Source organism: Diuraphis noxia, unplaced genomic scaffold (assembly GCF_037042655.1).
Source record: "Diuraphis noxia isolate RWA-SAM2 unplaced genomic scaffold, SU_Dnox_SAM2 contig0003, whole genome shotgun sequence".
Taxonomy (NCBI): Eukaryota; Metazoa; Arthropoda; class Insecta; order Hemiptera; family Aphididae; genus Diuraphis; species Diuraphis noxia.
The window spans coordinates 20,637,623-20,656,990 of NW_028301713.1; the positions used below are offsets into that span (position 1 = coordinate 20,637,623).

Below are 19,368 nucleotides of genomic sequence, written 5' to 3' on the forward strand. Positions count from 1 at the left end.
ATTATTATGAGAGATGAAAGGTTTCAGTTGTAATCATTACTACCAATTATAATTTTTGTTATAATATTATAATAATAAATTAATTTTTATCATTGACTTATGCCATTTTTACATGAGATATAATTACACTACAAAAGGCGTAAGTCATATTAAGCCTTATGTACCTGAGCGATAAAATGGTATAAACGGCATAAGTCATCATACGCCTTTTCTACCGAACGTAGAAACGATTATGTTTAGATATGCCTTATTTATTTATTCAATAATATGAGTAATATTCTTCACTGACTTATGCCAATTGGACCAAAAAAATCAGCAAAAATTAAGCTATAAATCGATTGAAAAAAAAAATTTTGTGAAAAATTGACTTAAGCCCTTTCTACCTGGGACCAAAGATATATATATATATATATATATATAAGGTGATATATACAATATACTGCGTAAAAATAAAACTTTGTAACTTACATTTTCGAGTCTTTGATGAATTTTGTCAAAATTTGAACAAAAAAATGTTTATATAATATATAAATTACTTTTTAATTTTAAAACTCTTAAATTATTTATCATCTAAATTATTATCGTTTGTAATACAGTAAATTGAATTTAATGCGGAATGGACAGTTAAAATATTCGTTGGCAATTTTGGTAGCTGTTCATTTCGAGCTCGACATAAATTATTTTTCATATAGCGAATATCTGTAATTGTTAATGTAGATTTAACACTGACATCAATGCTTTCTTTAAAATGTCGATGCATTATAGCTAAACTGATCTTTCATATAACTCTTGTGTACCTTTTCGTTTAACAGAATTACTTACAATTTGCCGATTTATAATTGCTTCAGATAGTGTATCGTGGTTGTGGGCAGCATCACTCACGCTAAGTAAAATAATATCATTATTTTCGTTAATTTTTAAATATGCTGTAAGTACACGTTTTCACGGTACATTTCCAACGTTGAATATTATTAGCCAAACATTTATGAAAACAGAACGTCAGAACTTATGAAACTGTCAATTATTTTCAAATGCTTTTGTTTTTCACTTATAATATTTTGCACTTCCATTCTAAACGTGTAAAAACTAAACTATTATACAGGGGGGGGGGGGGTATAGCTCACGTAGATGGTATACGAAGACTGAACTGCAGTAAAAGATAATACTAAAATCAACAATATTACTAACTGTAAATACTGTACCTACTTAATCAAGTATTTTATATTCATTTGGGAAATCCACAAAATTGTGAAACTAAATGCTGTATACTCATTAATATAATACAAAGCTTTACCAATAATCGATAAAGTATAAGTAGAATAGAAATCGTGTTTTATTGTTCACATTAACGATGAACGAACTTGCCTATTATTGCTTATCAATCAGGTATCGGTAATAAAATCCATCTGTTATCGTAGTTTATATTATTACCGAAACACCATGTCCATATCAGAGCCCAGTTTCCCTTATAATTAATATACCTCGGAGAACCCCTGAAAATAAAATAAAAATTCTACTACTTAACCAATATAGTAGGACGCAATTCATGTATATATTTTTAACGGGACACAACTAAGGAGTCCCGTTATGAAAAATATTTATTATTTAAAACAATATACAGAATACAATTAGTGTGAGTAGGTAGGTCCCGTATTGTTTTATTATTCTTGCTATGTGCTTTGGTTGAACGTAATATTGTTATTTTTTTAAACGTTATTTTTCTACGCAGCGAAGTACCTATATTGCCTATATGTCACGCCGTACAACACTTTGTGTTGTGAACATCTTAAGAGGACACTATACCTACACACATATTAATTATTGTCTCCGTCTTACAAAGTGCGTGACATAGCAAATTTACGCTTGCCAGATCACGTTTAACTCCGCAAGTTTAAAAATTAGAAAATGCATTTACCTATATTATGAAACTTGATATTAAGAACATTGTGTGGGTTTTTTACGATAACTTGATTTTTAATTGATAGTTATGAGCATTTTTTAATTTACGATTTTTTGTACACGCATAACTTGCTACAAAATTGAACTATCGAAAAAAAACCAACATACTAATACAGATAATGTTTTTGCTATCAAGTTTCATATAATAGGTCGGTAAACTCTAATGTTTAAGCTAACGGAGCTAAACGTTATATGCTTAGCGTAAATTTGTTATGTTATGCTCTTGTAAGACGTAGAAGACAATAAATGGATATGTAGCGTCCTTTTAATATTATTTATTCAATAACTAATAGAGCCAAAGCACATAACTTTATATTATATTGTGTATGAAGAATATTAACTGGTGAAAGTTAATTTTTTTACTGTAAAATGTATGTGTTTTATTATTATTTACAAGATATTTACAATCTGTTAAAAAAAAAAAAAAAAAAATAAGGAAATTTTATAATCGTATAAAATAATGTTATATTATAACATGACAATTAGTATGGTGGAAGAAGCAACCCTGCAATAATGGCATTACCCGTATTTTAATTATTTGTAAAATGTATGATAATATCACGTAATATTATAAATTTTGTGATTTATGATTGTAATATCATAACGTAACGCGTTTGGGTACAGTAGACCCTAAAAGCAACACGTTTGGGTAAAAATGAATACACCTTTTTGGGTACACCATATATCTAGAAAAATAACACGTTTGGGTACATAGGGCCGTAAAACTATAAAACACACTATAGACACTATTCGATGTACGGTAAAGTACGAAAAATTTTAGTTGTATCTTTGTTTTCTCTAAACTCACTAAATTTATAACTATTAATCGCAACACACTTTTTCGCCACGTCGGGTTTCAAAAACATCGGAAATGTTCACGTCCATAATTATAAAGAATATAATAATCTTACCGATTGAAAATCCAAATTGGAACTGAACATTGAAACGTTGAAACATTTAGTTATTTTCAAAACCATATCTTATAAAGATTGTTAAACTTTTTTTTCGCGATAACCTATAATGGCAATTAGCGTATGTACCTAAACGTGCTATGTGTTTGTGTACCCAAACGTGTTCTACATTTACAGGTAAAAATAATGTTATGTACCCAAACGTGCTTCGCCCAAAATTATATTGATCTTATGAAAACTCAAAGTTAAGATAGTTTTATAATATAAAGTTGTGCTACAGTATAGAAAGTAATACATTAAAATTGTATCTTTATGTAAGAACTGATATCTTGTGGTCAAAACTATATGGTAATAAAAGATTAATAAGTTAAAACTGAGTTATTTTTAATTACGCTAATTAATAACAAATAGTTAACTTTTTAGAATAATATTCGTTTGCTGTTTACAGTTTATCTATACAAACAGTAAAATAAATTACCTTACCTTAATAATTAATAGCTATATATATATTTTATTTGATAATAGGCTGCAGACAGACTATCTCCGCACAGGATCGTTTACTGTAAGCGATGATTTATCATTGAACTCAAATTTAACACATCCATTTCAGTGACATATTTAACTAAAAATTAAAATAGATACGCTCAACTAGTATGACACAAAAGATTGGTCACTTAATTTTTTTCCTGTTTAACTTGTAAATTTTCAGGTTAAAAATAAATAGGTAATACAATAAACGTATAACTATTTAATTTACGCTATCGTCTATATTAACTCAAAAAACTATCTGCAATGATTTTTTCAAGTAAGAACTTGTGATTTTTAGACGTCAACATATTATGTACATATGTATATAGATTTTATGTAGCTATTTACCAGCTAAGTTTAGTGTGTGAACTTGGCAAATGACTTCCGCTTGGCGTGAATATCAACGTGAAGTCATTGAAATTTCAGAAAACTATGATTAGAAGATAGCTCACTCGATCGCAGAAAGTTTGGTAAGTGTTGCTAGTCGTTTATAAAGAAACACTCGTTTCGAGACGTGTTGGACATATATTTTTTAAGCACATTATTTATCACGGACAGAAGATATTTTTACAAAATTATTAAAATTATAAAATGTATTTTGGTTCTTTATATCATTATATTTATCCACGTGGCTCGTAAACGTATTCATGCATTGATATATATAGTTTTTAAATTCATAATATTTAATATTTTGCTTATATTGATTACTATAACGTATTTTTAGTCTATGTAATTGAGTAGGGTTTCGTGAATCATACATTTGTCGTGTTTTTCGTGATCCGAATGCGCGTAATTTCAATTCAATTAAATTTGTTCAATTTAAAACGCCAAAAATAAATCATATAAATATAATATTACATTTCTTTAATTAACCTGTATTAAACACGAAACCATTTCTGTCAGCGAGTACAGATTAAAAAAAAAAAATGGAGGCAAAGAAAAACGATATTTTTTGTTGTTTTTTTTTTATAAATTTTAAACTTCTATTTTTAATAATATCATTACGTCGTGCGTTATTATAAATTGAAAACGATTTTTCAATATAAATTATAATAATTAATAATGCAGTATAAACGTATAATAATCGTTATGGATAATAATCACAATTTATGGAATATAATTCATATACAAACGTCGCGTGTTATATGTTTATATATATATAAATTTATATTTTGATCGACGACAGCGGATGACGCTCGGTCTACAATAGCGATCGATGCGTACTTCCGGCCGCGAAACAATAATAATTGTTATAGTACATTGTCGTCGGTGGGTGGGTGGGCGGGCGTTGTGTGTCACGTCGTCTGCCGTCAGTCTTCGATGTTCAGCCGGAAATCTCCTGCGCCGGCTCCTATATGTCCTGCACCCTGCCCCGGTGCACCTACTCTTCCTTTGAGGGCGGAGTCGTCGGCGGTACCACAGGTGGTGGTGTTGTTGGTTTCGGTCGTCGTCCAACACCGGACACTTCCGTTTGGTTCGGTCGTTCCCACTGTCGGCCTTATCGAGAACCGTCTGGTGCGCTTCTTCTTCGACCTCCTCGCGGTGGCTGCTACCGCAGGCTGTTCGTGGACCTGTTGATAACAATAATTCATAAATTATAATGTTTTCGCAGATTATACAACGACAGAACAAACTTTAAAAATATAAACCTCATTCGTTCCCCCAACCTACCTGCAAAACTACACGCTACGTGTTGACACCTGTACGAAAGAATCACAATCACCAGCACAAGAAGATGGTTTGATGGTTTCTGTAACCCACTAATTATTCCTCATCATCAAACACCCTCCATCAAGCTGCTGCACCTACCGCACCCCCTCAGTATCATACAGCATAGTACCTATTATTCGAGAAACACTCAAAATATGAAACTAAATGCTTAAATCTCAACCAACGATACTCACCAAAAAAAAAAAAAAACTCGAGAAAAGTAAAGATTTAACAATAGCTATAATCGATTTGATCTCTAAATCCAATTTAATATATAAACAGTACAATATTATAAAGCCGCCGACAAACGGTAAATAACTTAACTAATATTAATGCATTAATTAATTTTTATAATATTATAATACATTCATAAAGTGATAAAATCTACTTTTTATGTTAATCTAGTTACTACCAAATGTAACCTTAAGAGGACGCCACATCTATATATGTTGTCTACGTCTTATAAGTGCGTAACATGGCAAAAACGGTTTCGCACGGGATAGAATTGAGAAAGCTACAGTTATAATTAAGAAATGAAATTTTCATTTATATTATAAAAAGAAGAATTTTGTCTGTATTTTACAATATCGTTTCTATTTTTTTTAATATCAGCTCTTACACAAAAAAAGTTCTTATCGTTTCATAATACATTATTTTTGTGTTTTTTAAACATGAATAACTTTTTTTTTTAGTTCTGATGTCGAAAAAATAAGAATGATCTTGCCCAGACAAAATTCTCTTTTTTATATGCTGAAAATTTCGTTTCTTAGTTATAACTGTAGCATTATCGGTTCTTTCCCGCGTGAAACCGCATGTTATGCACTTGTAAGACGGGGACAACACATGCAGATGTGTCATCCTCTTAATGTTGAATGAATCCTAAAATGTAAAACGTAAAATAAAAAAAAGTGAGCTGTCGAAGGATATCTGACAGGATGTGCAAAATATCGTAGTTATTTTTCGCAGGAAATATGCATGAAAATTGAAAGAATGATTTAGTAAAGGAAACAAACATGGTTGCATAATCAAAAACAAAATTTTCAGATTCTGTACGATTAATAATATTATTTATTATATTAAAGGTGCATTGGATGTTTCACATCAGAAATATATGTATTATGTAAGCTACGAGAGAATAAACTTTACTTCACGTGGACTTCATTATTATGCAGTAATCGGTAAAAAATAAGTATACTGCATGAAATCTTCCATAAATTTCAGAATAATGTATGTATATTGAGTTTAGTTAATAATATAGTACATAGATATGGCCAGGTGAACTGCAGTATATTATAATAAATATAATTAAATTGTAAAATTTCAAGGCTTCGATTCATTAAAGCGATGTCCAATAAATAAATAGATATACATACTGTATTAATTACTTCCATAATTATTATTGTTTTTATATAGAGATTTTTTGCCTAACCATTAATTTTTTTTTTTTAATCATCCCGCGGAAATAAGGCCATTGGGAAGGGGGTAGTACTGTAGGTTCTTATGGAACTGTAGGTTGGTTGTACACGTGGGTGAAAGTTTTTGGCAGAATTTCTATTGGGGTACCCGTAGGTTTATGCCATGCCCCAGAGTGGGGGATGGCGGCACTTGTTTTCCGGACACCGTGACTTGCCCGGAGAAAAATACCGCCGATGGTCGAGGATCGTACCCGGTCCGGCTGAGCCACAGCCGACGCGGTAGACCACTCGGCCACCTCGTCCCCCTAACTATTAATTATAGGTAGGTTAAATATAATATTGTAGTAATACATTTTTAAATTGTCGTCGATTGGACAATATACCGAATTGGTTTGATCGCAGTTTAAATATCTGATATTTAAGAAATAAGGTACTAAGTACGAGTGCTAAGTATATAGACATCTATATCAGAGAATAAAATATAAACCAATTATAGGCTAAAATTCAAATAACGTTTTTCATATTATGATCATATAAAAATTTAATCAAACTGCCTACATTTTTCTTTCTGTTCACGACAAATGATTTGCATCTCGACAATTAGTGATGTCACACTCACGTCTTCTTTATCTTTATTCAATGGTTTATTTGAGTGGTTTTTGTTTTAAGCGTGTTAATAAGAACCTTGTTACGCGCGTCAACATTTGTAAATAGATTCCAAATCTATTTTCCTTTAAGAGGACACACTCGCATGTGTGTTGTCTCCGTCTTACAAACGTGCAACATGATGGAAAAAACTGTTTTGCGTGGGACAACTTTACTACCTACTTCTGTATAAATAGTAGAATCACCAAAATTTTACAACACATACAGAAAAACTTTATCTATGTCGTAATGTTTTTACTATCTGAGTAACATAAATACATTAAAGTTATCAATTTGAGAATATAGTATATGCCTTTTTATGTTTTCATTTAATTACTAAAAATTATTGGTTAGTGCTATCAAAATCAAAAAATATTGAATAAATATTTTACAAATAATCAATAAATTATGACACATATAAAGTTCTTCCCTATGTATTGTGGAATTTTAATAATTATGCTAAATATACAGATGGAATGAAGTTGTACCGCGCTAAACAGTTTTTACTATTTTGTACATATTTACAAACCGTAGACAACACATGTGGGTGTAGCGCCTTCTTATAATAACGTATTTCTTCAAATAACGATTTTTGTACATTTTAAAAGTAACTCAACGATCTTTCAAATAGTTATTGATTTTTTTTTACAATTTTTAAGGAGTGTCCAATTTTTTTTTCAATTAAAAACCTCATGATGAAATGTGGTTTTTTACAATTAATTATTTATTGGATAATTTTTTTTTGAATGTTAATGTAGCTAACCCAAAATTCAAACGAGTAGTCCTAACAATACACAATATACCTAAAACAAATTTAATATCGGATATCATAGTATTTATAAGAACTTAAATATTGTTATATTATATTATTATTAATCATTAAAATTTTCTAACTTTCAATTTGATTGTAGGCATATTATATGAGAACATTTAAATCCGCTTCCTGCTGTCATATTTCATTACGTTGCACATTTTATGCGGATACACGTTCTTTACACCACGTTAAATGACCCACAAATCTTGGTTACTATAATACACTCGAGTGTGGATTTATTTCTAAATATAGTTACCGCGTTTATGGTACCGGCGTCGGTGGCCGGCGTCGTCGTCGCGTTGGTTACCGTAGACGACGTGGACGATACGATGGACGTCAGCGACGAGTACTGCCACGATTCGCCGGACGACCGCCGCGGCCGGTCCTGGAACAACGTGAAAAGCGGTGACCGACGTTCGTGCCGGATAACGGAAGCAAATCCGCCGCCGGTTACCACCGGCCGGTTGGTGACATGGTGCGTTCCGGACGACAGCGGTGGCTGTTTTCCGGTGACGGACGAACTGTCCAGTGACCGTTGCAACGTCATCAAAAAGTCAGCCACGGCGATGGTGTTGGCGCAGTGCGCGAGCACCGGGTCCGGACTGGACAGCCGCCGGTGTCGCGGGTGTTCGGGTGCCGACGATCCGTACACATGCGGGTCGTGCACCACTTGCGGACCGTGTGACCAGCGGTGGTGATACTGCACCGGTACGCTGCTGCGGTTGATCGGCGCCGTACCGTTGTATGTAGACGTCGTAGACCCGTAACCGTAACCCTGGTCGTCGTTCAGAGACAGTCTATGTCTGGGATCGTTGTTCCAGGAATGACCACCGCCGCCGCCACCACTGCCGTCGGCCAACTTCTCGGCAAACCACTTTGGTGCGATGTTGTTGGACAGAAAGTTGAACGCGGCCGCTGACATGCGACGCAGCTTCGGTACCCGCGGCTTGTTCTGGCCACCATTGCCGTGTTTCGTGTAATCGTTGAATCTGCAAAAACCGATGGCATCGTAAAGCACGGTAAGATAAATAATAAATTTAATTTTTTTTTTTTTTGGAAATATAATTGCGTGTTCACGAGGCAATGTTTATTTATAGATATTTTTCCACCAAAGCTATCGATATTTTATATTATTGTATTAAATTATAATATTAAGCTATACAAATACAATAATATCGATTGGAAATTATTAAATGTATCACTCGTCATAAAATTTAAAAATCATATTGTATCATATTTGAAACAGATCTCGAAATCACACAACGCACTATGCGACTAGTCTATTTACTTTAAACGCGCACAGTTTATACGGTTATATAGAATAAAGATAGAAATAAACATTTCTGATTTACATGTAAATATAGCTTTGGTTATATCTACTTTATTTTAATTTAATTACATTTAGGCCTTAGGGTAATGTAATTATACTTTATAGTCTATTTTTAGCAACGATTTTGAACAGACTTCGTTAGAATAGGTCGTATATGTATTGTATTTATTCAGTAAACAAATAAAAGGTTTAACAAAGCAAAAATAGCATTGCTTTCAGTATTCATCAACTATTTCGTTTTTACTACAACGCATAATTATTTAGTCATAACGAATTTATTGTGACGAGTTGAGCTTAAAACGTGCTGAAAAATTAAGCGATTAAAGTCTCCGATAGATCAATTGTATGCGTTTAGATACGTATATTATGTAATGTTTGAAAATGTCATGATATTAAAATCGTAAAACATTTCAAAAAATATTTCACGCATTTCAAAAATATTTCAGCATTATAATTATTTTATTTTTATTTTTACGTATATTATTGTCATAACTTACCTACACAATTTTATAATATTGGGGATAACAATCACTAACTACTCATTAGTGATGATTTTTTTTAGTTAATTTTTGTATAATTAATCATCATTATTATTTGTATAAGAAAAAATTTTAATGTCTCATGTTTTTGTGAAATTTCACAAGAAATAATCCATACTCAAACACTACCTATTTGTAATATTGTGGATTGTAGGTAGTTAAAATTTATTATATTTTCCTGAATTAGTTCGGACTGTTCGGAGTGTTCGGACGATAATGACTCGTTGGTAGTTGTACACAGGTAGCAACATTAATGGTTTACTTACTTTTTAAAATTTTGGTCGTCTGCTCCTCCACCCCACGTGTCGTACTCGAAATACGAATTCCTGTGTTTGGCCCCGAAAGGGTTTTCCCTGTTCAGCATGTCGCCGCCGACTGTCCATTCGTTCTTTTCGCTGGCCAGAATGTCCTGTTTCGTGAACCCTTGCACACCCTCCGAGAACGACATCGCTTTTTTCTTGCTCTATATATACGCATAGTTGCAATATAATAAATTATTATTAGAAACAATTATCTTATACTATTTTATAGAGATGTTTCCCTACACTGCTCGAAGCATGATAAATATTATTATGAAAAGAGTATGAAAAAAATATTTTTTGTCACATCTTTGCCAAAGTTGAATTTTCGATGATACCGTCGAACGGTATTAAAAAGTGACTATTTTAAAGGAGGAAAACAGTATCGTATTTTTATTTTTATTTTTTTTTAAATTGCCAAAACTGGTCCTCCCTCCACTGACACTTTCATCTTTCAAAACACTCTGGGCTATGCACTCACCGAATTTGTAACATCTGGATGCATGTGATGGTGATGGGTGGGTTGCTGGTGCTCACCCTGCTGGTTGGGAACGGCCGTCTCCAGCGCGTCGACCACCCGAGACAGGATCTCGTAAGACGCTATGTCGGCGCCGAACGTGGCCTCTTTGTCGATGTGCGCCAAGTCGATCTCGGACGTGGCCTTGGTGCGCCGGAGCAGAGATCGCATTTTGTTCTGCGACAGTGCCCGCCGGCGTTTCATCCGGTGCTTCTCGAACCGCTGGCGCACCGTCTCCTCATCCTCGTCGTCGGACGTCCGGCGCGTCACAGGAGCTGCCACCGGTACCTTGCACAACACTGGCCACTCAGTCAGGTTCGGCGCGCTCCGGCTCCGCCTCAGCGGTTGATCGCGTGATAGCGCCTCTTTCTTGTACACCGGCTGCAAGGGAGACAATAAACGAGCATATCGTTAGGACGTTATTGTTGTAGGTAATTGATTGTTATTATTGTTGTTGTTGTTAAATTGTTATGCGTAATAAGGTTCTGGTATATCTCATCAACCCGGTTTCACCCACCATTTTGGAATTTGAGATTGCTTACCAAATTAAAATTGTATTTAATACATATTCAAGTTTTTGTATTTATTAAGGGGAGGGGGTATAGAATTTTTTTTAAATATTGATAACTTGATGATATTGAATAATTAAGAAAAGTTAAATAGAAATTCTTCAGATTTTCATTGCCATGACCTCAGCAGTCTATTTTATATGCTTATATACATATAATGAAAATTATGAAAATCAAAATATTGATTGACGAATCAATATTAAATTTAGTTTTAATTATTAAAAGATTTCGAATAAACTACCTGATAAAATATCTGTGTTTAGAATTTAAAGGAATCAAATATTATTAGTTAATTTTTATTTCTATTTAATCATAAAACTATTAAAATGTGGTGTAATATGTTAATAAGGATAGTAACTTTTGTTTTGCTGGTTCACATGATCAACAATAATATGATAATTATGTACGAATTATATATAAATATATACGAACTTTAAACTTCAACAGGTATGACTCATTGAGCACGCGTCTGATGTAAACGACGTCCTTGGTGAACTGGTGCCAGATTTTCGAATGGGTTTGCTTGAGCCGTTCCAAGAACAGGTGTTCGAGCGTCTTCGACCGCATCGCCCTCGATATGAAGCTGAGTATCATGAACAGATAACCAAGACCGAACATAATCCAAAACACCAGAAACACCTTGTACGCATCGTACCATATTCCTATGTTGACTTTCTGCCCTGAAACACGCAATTACACAGTCGTCCAGTTATAGTCAAAGGTAAGTATTACTAGTTAAAAAGTTATTTTTTTTATAACTTTCTAACTTAACTATTGTTAGTTTGTTTTCTAATTAAATTATGAAATTGCCTAGTTTAATTGACTGTTAAAATTTGTGATTTGTGATCTTTTTTTACCATCCAGACCTAAATAAACATGTCCCTAAAATTGTAACACAAATTTTAAGGAGGCATATTTGAAAATATTTTATATACTTGATATGTACTTGTATTTGCATTTGAATACTTGTCGGTAAATGTATTTAAATAAGTAACCAATATTTCGTTCAAGACTTCAAGTATTCTTAACAATATTACTATATATGATATTTAATAATAATTATTATTATCTTTCAGATTTTTATTTCATCAAAATTTCTATCGATGATCATTAGTTGTTTACTGTCAAATTTTGTGCTTTACCGGCAACGTAGTCTCCGTAGCCAATGGTGGTCAATGTGACAAATGTAAAGTATACGCTCTCGTCGAACGTCCAGTCTTCACAATAGGATATTAGTCCAGCCGGGAGGAAGATGAAGACAATTATTCCGGGTATCAGGTATGTTACTATGTCCAGGATGAGGCTCAGTTGGGGTCCCATCATCCGTTGCGTCTTGTAGCTGTAATGAGCTCGAAGAATCTGCGTTATATTCGAGAGAAAACATTAAAAATTAGTAATTAGTTCGTCGATCATTTAATTGTTAAATACAGTACACCTCTTTCGGTCTCTTTAATAAATTATAGTATAAAACCGGAAACGAGTTTTTCGCCACAAATGTTTTAATACAACAACATTTTAGTACTGCAAAACTGTTTTTTCTTAACAACTACATGACTACGTAATATTATTTGACCGTAAGAATTACTCGCCAAAAACAAAATTGATTCCATGTACCTACCCGTCTCATTAGTCATTAAAATGAAAAAATGTTCGAGGGACACTTATGAATTTCCTTTTTGCTCACAAAAATCGATTATTTTTTTGTTAATATATTATTATAGGCAGACTGCTAAGGCAGTATTGATTAGATTTCAGAAACAAAAGATAATTCTTGGTGAAAATATTTCCGATTCAAATTCAAAACTATGCTAAAAAGTTTACGGCGCTGGTAAGTTACAGTTTTGCAAAAAATAAATTACAAAAATGTTAAATTTAAAAAGAAAAGGAACGGAAAATCGTGTTTCGAGCGCCAAATATGATGTTACTGAGATTTCAAATGAAAAGGAGCGTTATTTTATCTTCCGAACCGAGCTGAAATATTCATGACTTCATGAAAATGGCAATTTAGAAGTTAATAAAAAAAATATTGTTGTTTTGGTCATTTTTTGTCTGTAATGATGGGATCTTTGAAAGTTCGAGAAGCTCGGATTCTTGATGGTAATGATATCGGATATCCGTTATTAATACATTAAAAATATTATTTTTCAACCGTTTTTGTGCTTGTGTCGAATATATTTAACTTTTGGCTTGAAATAAACGTACCGACGACAGATTTGAACAAAGTCGACGCATTTTTAAATTTAAAAAAAAAAATACATAATTTGAATACGATTCTTGCATACATAATATGTAATGAAAATATTCCGTTTAAATAATTATCAAAAAACCCGTTAGACGTTTGTTCGTTCGACCATACTGCACAATATTCGCTCTCCACCTTAATATTATAGTCAGCCATTTTTATATAAACGCCAGACTTCATTTTTTATACCTTATGAACAACCGGAAGTCTTATCGTTTTAATTTCACTCACTCTGTGATCGATCGTTGTACTCAAACATTAAACACAACGATAATGAAAAACATATTATTACGGTGTAATAAAAATATACCTACCCAACAATATTTCTACGAATATGTATTCTATAAAGCAAAGTATCTGGACAGTAAAATATAATATTTATATGATCTTATGGGTAGAAACACATTATGATACGATATAATAATATAATATAGTAAAATGCACATAACGTGTGTTCGATTGCGAATAAATAGTTTTTTATTTTGTTTGTTTTATGAAATACGAGTTTAAAACTGTATAACAGTATAATACTGTTCCATATATAGTAGGTATTATATATGACTCATTACTCATCGCTCTTATACGAAATGAGCGTGCAAAATGTTATCTCGAGAATAAATATGAATAAATAGATAAAATAATATACGATATCTGCAGCAATCGCAGTCAACGGTCATAAAACAATATGATACCAATACGTTTAAGACAATAAACGCGAAGAATATTCGGAAATATTCGTCCGTCGGGTGTCTTGATATTGTTTTAATAATTTTTGCATAATACAGGTGCATCAATACAGGTAATTAATAAAATAAATTCATTACCATAATAATTACAAGTATCGTTATTGTAGTCTCGTTACCACGCATATCTGCATATATATGAGCACTTCTATATTATAATATACGTTCGTTGGTTTATCAATGCCGAATAATAATTAAACATGTTATAATATGATTGCATTACAATTTAGCTTAGGTTATTTACCATATTATTCAAACGTAATATTGTACATAATACGTTGCACTCGTAATGGACACGTACGTAGAAAAAAAAATGATTATTATGCAGTGGGTGCGTTGCCGACTACCGTGTAATTGAACGCGTCGACCGTGCAATTGGTATTAAATACCATAAATACCAAAAATAGTAAACCAATTAGGTATATAGTAAGCATCAACATGATGGCGACCCCGCGCTAATCGACCAGTTTCTCGAACTCGATTTCGGCACCGGAAATTGATATCCGGTCCAGCCGCCGCGGATCGGCCACATAACACAATAATATGTTGCATTGTGTTTTTGTGAGCACACAACCGCAATTTCAACGATTTATTAAACAGTATATTATTATTCGTATAGCGACTGTATAGTTAACTGCGTTTTCTCACTTTTTTGCATTACTGAGGGTGGGTCTGGGTCATCTATGACGCGTATTATCGTAAATCCCGTATAAAACTGGGCGGAACGGAAATACAAATTTTTATTTTTTTTTTTTTTGCGAGGAATCGATTTTTTAATAGATCATGTCGACATTTTTTATTGCAAAAACCGAGATTGGATTATCCATACTGGCGTTTATTCACGATAGGTTTTTCCAAAAGTGTATGATATAATTTGTTTTTTCTAGTAGAACACCCTCTATCGGAATTACACGATATATACACGGCAATAAAAAATTTCGACATGATCTATTAAAAAATCGATTCCTCACAAAAAAAAAAATAATAAAAGCACGTTAAATCGTAATATTTATTTCAAGACAAATTCAAAATATGTTAAAATCAAACAGATAAACTAATATTGAGAAAATTACATTTCCAAATTATTCTAAAATAATCGTAATATTAAATATCTTATGATAGTAATAATAACACTATATCAAATGAGGAATGATGGGTCAACCTCGTTGGTCATCTTCACCATCCTTTTCGAACCATTGTTTTTTAGATAAAATATTGGAATAATCCGAATAGAAAATTAATGGGAGTGGTGAATGTTCCGAGGAAAGACGAAGAAATTTATGTTATATACTAATACTGGAGCATCTATATGACTTATATCGAATTTATGGTTTTAGATAAAAACACAAGAGTTTAGCATCAACTCTTTTATCAGCCAAAGATAATAATATTATTCTGAGGACACGAATAACAAGAGAGTCGCTGTGTGATGATGGGCATTAAATTCTTAAGACAAAACATTTAGAACTTTGATAAGTTTCCACTTATATTATTTAATAATATACTCACTCTGGATTCGAAAAAGCTTCCCAGTTGCGTCAACACAATACCGTTGAGAGGGATGCCGATCAACGAGTACACCAACACCAGTATGCGTCCGGTACCGGAAGTCGGGTGCAAATTTCCATAACCTGTAATACACATTTACTTGATGTAATTATTAATTTAATGACTGCGCGTCTTCCCTACTCTAATACTAATAGATTTCCTAGTGCCAACATTGTTACAAAGAGGGCAGTATATACTTGTATATAATAGAATTATGATGGTGTATGCTATCTTTTTCTAAAATTGTCGGCAACTGGACCTTTCTCTCTGTAATTGGTTCGCTTTTTTATAGGCCTGTGATAACACTTAATTTCATAATTTACGACGATAGATAAATTAAATATTATTGCACTTCCAAAAAAAAAAAAAAAAAAAATGGTCCATAAAATTCTTCTGTAATGTTATAAAAATTACAGTAAAAATTAGTTCATAGATAATAATACCTATATACATGGTCACAACATGTGGATACATTGTATTCAAGTGTGATCGAAAATGGCATTTAATTTATGAATGGGAACATGCAATTAAACTTGAGGTATCCTATAGTAATAAATAAATAACATATTTTTAATACCTTATTCGAATATTACTATAAGGAAATAACAAAACACAAAAATTATATTGAAATTAATTTATATAACATTTTTGACTAGCCATGCCCCGAATACCATAATATATTAAAACACTGTGCAGGTACTTAACCATGTCATACGCAATTTAACAAATTTTAGACTAAGTTGGGTATACCGTTTATAGGTACATATAGGTATTATAAGGAATGGGTATATTCCATCCATATTTCGATCATTTATAATTTAGATCTACGCCAATGTTACCTACCACATAATAATATTTTAGCTATATTACAGCGTGTTATAATCAAACGACGAATTACACGTACCTGTAACTGAACTCATTGAGTATAGATACGTAGTTTATATTATATGTATATTACGCTAATTCATATAATAATAACATAAATTAAGATAAATTGTTTTAGTGTACCTATTGTACGGTGATTAGGATGCAGCCGTGTAAGTGTACAATATAATAACGTGCGTACGTGTCGCGTTAAATGACGATGGTAAAAAAAAAACGAAAATCGCGAAGTAATGTGGCAGCGTTTTGCACGTGCATATTTTATGTAATATATATAATACATATTATTATGTGTACCTACTTATAAGTTATATACATATTGTACACGTGACTCTGAGTACACAGAGACAATATCCCGTTATTAATTATAATTGTTGTAATATTCGACGGGGCGCTAAAAACTTATTTTAATACATATTATGTAGGTATTATTATGTTTATAATATGTGCATACCTACATTGTAATGTCATTTTTTTTACAATTTTTGAACGTCGTGCATAATAATAAAATACATGATATGTATTACGTACACATCACCACGAGGCTCACTGATGGTTTCATTTTTCGAGGACCCTCCCCCGTGTACGGACGCGTTTGTCCAATCGTCGGAAAATTTCGAATCATAAAATTATATAATATTAAGTAATCATGATTACAATAACGTATTATATATACATAATACAGACTACTTTCACTGTAATAATTAATTTTATACAAGTGGTTTATGAGTTACAAATATTTAAATTTCAAAAAAATAGCCAGGCAGTTGACTAACATATTGTAGAGTAACACTATGTCACCTACAAATATTAACTTCATACACTTCAACTGCCAACTTGTAGAAATTGTATTTTCATATGAGTATAAAACGAAATATACCAAATAATATATTGATTCCGATTATGCAATTAAAAGTGAATTTTGTTTTTAAAGGGATCAGTGACGGATAGTTATTTTACCAAAACATACCTAACCTATCTTTCGTCCACCTATGCATAATAATGCGATAATACTTTTTAATACTGATTTCGATTCGTTATTATGTCACTCAGTCTACTTTTCCCAATTTCACCCCTCCCAGTAACTATAAATTAAGTTTGGGTAATTTGAAATTTTGGGATTTTCAAACGTCGATTATACGGAACCTAAATCAAAAATCTTAAAATATGAACTGACCGATTTCAAGTAGACATCATAATAAATTCAGATCAGTTTTCTAAAATATTATCATATTATTAGGTCCATCTTTAAAACGTACATATAAATTAGCATAATTATTTGTTCACTGTTCACACGTGCAACGCCTAGGAGGTGACTTATACATAGACGTGCGAGTGGGCTCCACTATTTAATTTGCACGCACACAGTCACATACACTAAAAAACACTTATCTCTTACTACAACATACATATTTCGGGCGTCACGCGTTTGGGTGAATTTTTAAAAATTGCATTGTGTTTGGGCAATTCAGCATAATGCGTTTGGGCGAGTGATTTTAAAACATTGTAATGCGTTTGGGCGACCATTTTTTATTATTTATTTTGAATACCCTGGGATGCTGTATTTTATCAATCCATTTTCCCCCTTATTTTGACAGACTTGGGACTGTCAGTGAATTCCACGGGTATGATTAAAAATGGATTGTTTATTTATGTGTGTGCGCGTGTAATTAAAAATTGAAATGATTTAGATTTTTTTTTAATGAAGTTAAAATATAATTAAAATTGAAAAAAATATATTTGCTTTTTGTTTTATCTTATAATCATTACAATTTTATCTTTTATATTGTGTCGCACCGTCCGCACTGCACGTTAATCACTTGTTTAATAATATTGAATCTTCATCAATACTACGTTGAACCTTCGCTCACTAATTATGTCTAATCTAAAGATAAATGATAAACAAAATACGAAAAATGATAATTCTGATCAAAAAATTCAGGAATAAAAAAAATACATTGTCTCGCCCAAACACATTACTTTTATTATACGGATAAAAAGGCAATTCGCCCAAACGCAAACCGCCCACATATTTCAAGACCCACGTGCACGCAATTTTAAAATCGCCTAATTCAAAATCTTTAATAATAATTGTCCACCACCGATCCCAGATAACAATGGTAACATTGATAATATAAAATTTGTTTTTATTTTTTTTCATAAAACGCTCTTTCATATTACTTAAATGTACCTATGTAAAAGAATATTTATTTTTTCAAACTTCTAGGATATTAAAGAATCACCTGGAATGTCAAACTGTCAAAATAAAATATTTTAGTGAACATTAATTCAATAAGAATTCCACGTCGAGCCAAAATATTTAACGAACAGATGTTTTTAACGTATTTTTAATTCATCACAATGTCGCGTTATTATAATGTTCTATAATAAAGCAGGTAAAAAGTATCGTATCAAATTTTCAGTAGGAATTTTCACTGAAAGTTTGAATATCTTTAAACGTATATAGGCGTTTATCATCATCATCCTCCTAATACTTACCGATCGTACTCAGCGTGGTCAGCGCGAAAAAAAATGCGTTGTAGTACGTCCATTGATACTGGTGCGGTTCTTCCGGTCCTTCGTCCAACACTGTTTTGTTACAGTACACGTTCAACTGTTGGGCTAACTGCTTGCGCACATGGGCATTTATCGTCGTGTAATGTTTCGCGAGCAGTTCTGTAATACAAAAAAAAAAAAAAATACTTTTCAAAATGACT

General features: G+C 32.2%; 1 protein-coding gene and 1 pseudogene across 2 annotated transcripts in view; both read right to left on the reverse strand.

The window, feature by feature from the left end:
• Window positions 1–559: 559 nt before the first annotated feature.
• On the reverse strand, window positions 560–1,070 carry LOC149057016 (uncharacterized; annotated as a pseudogene).
• A 2,833-nt stretch (window positions 1,071–3,903) lies between these two features.
• The window catches only part of Ork1 (open rectifier K[+] channel 1), a 28,741-nt gene continuing 13,276 nt past the window's right edge, over window positions 3,904–19,368 (reverse strand). For both annotated transcript variants that reach the window (XM_089222983.1, XM_015520449.2), the window contains exons 4-11: window positions 19,151–19,327; window positions 15,731–15,852; window positions 12,379–12,595; window positions 11,669–11,916; window positions 10,632–11,048; window positions 10,118–10,314; window positions 8,239–8,971; window positions 3,904–4,969 (exon numbers count right to left, since the gene is read on the reverse strand). In XM_089222983.1, the coding sequence (XP_089079109.1) occupies window positions 4,709–4,969; window positions 8,239–8,971; window positions 10,118–10,314; window positions 10,632–11,048; window positions 11,669–11,916; window positions 12,379–12,595; window positions 15,731–15,852; window positions 19,151–19,327 (2,372 nt within the window). In that variant the 3' untranslated portion in view covers window positions 3,904–4,708. The remainder of the gene's footprint in view (window positions 4,970–8,238; window positions 8,972–10,117; window positions 10,315–10,631; window positions 11,049–11,668; window positions 11,917–12,378; window positions 12,596–15,730; window positions 15,853–19,150; window positions 19,328–19,368) is intronic.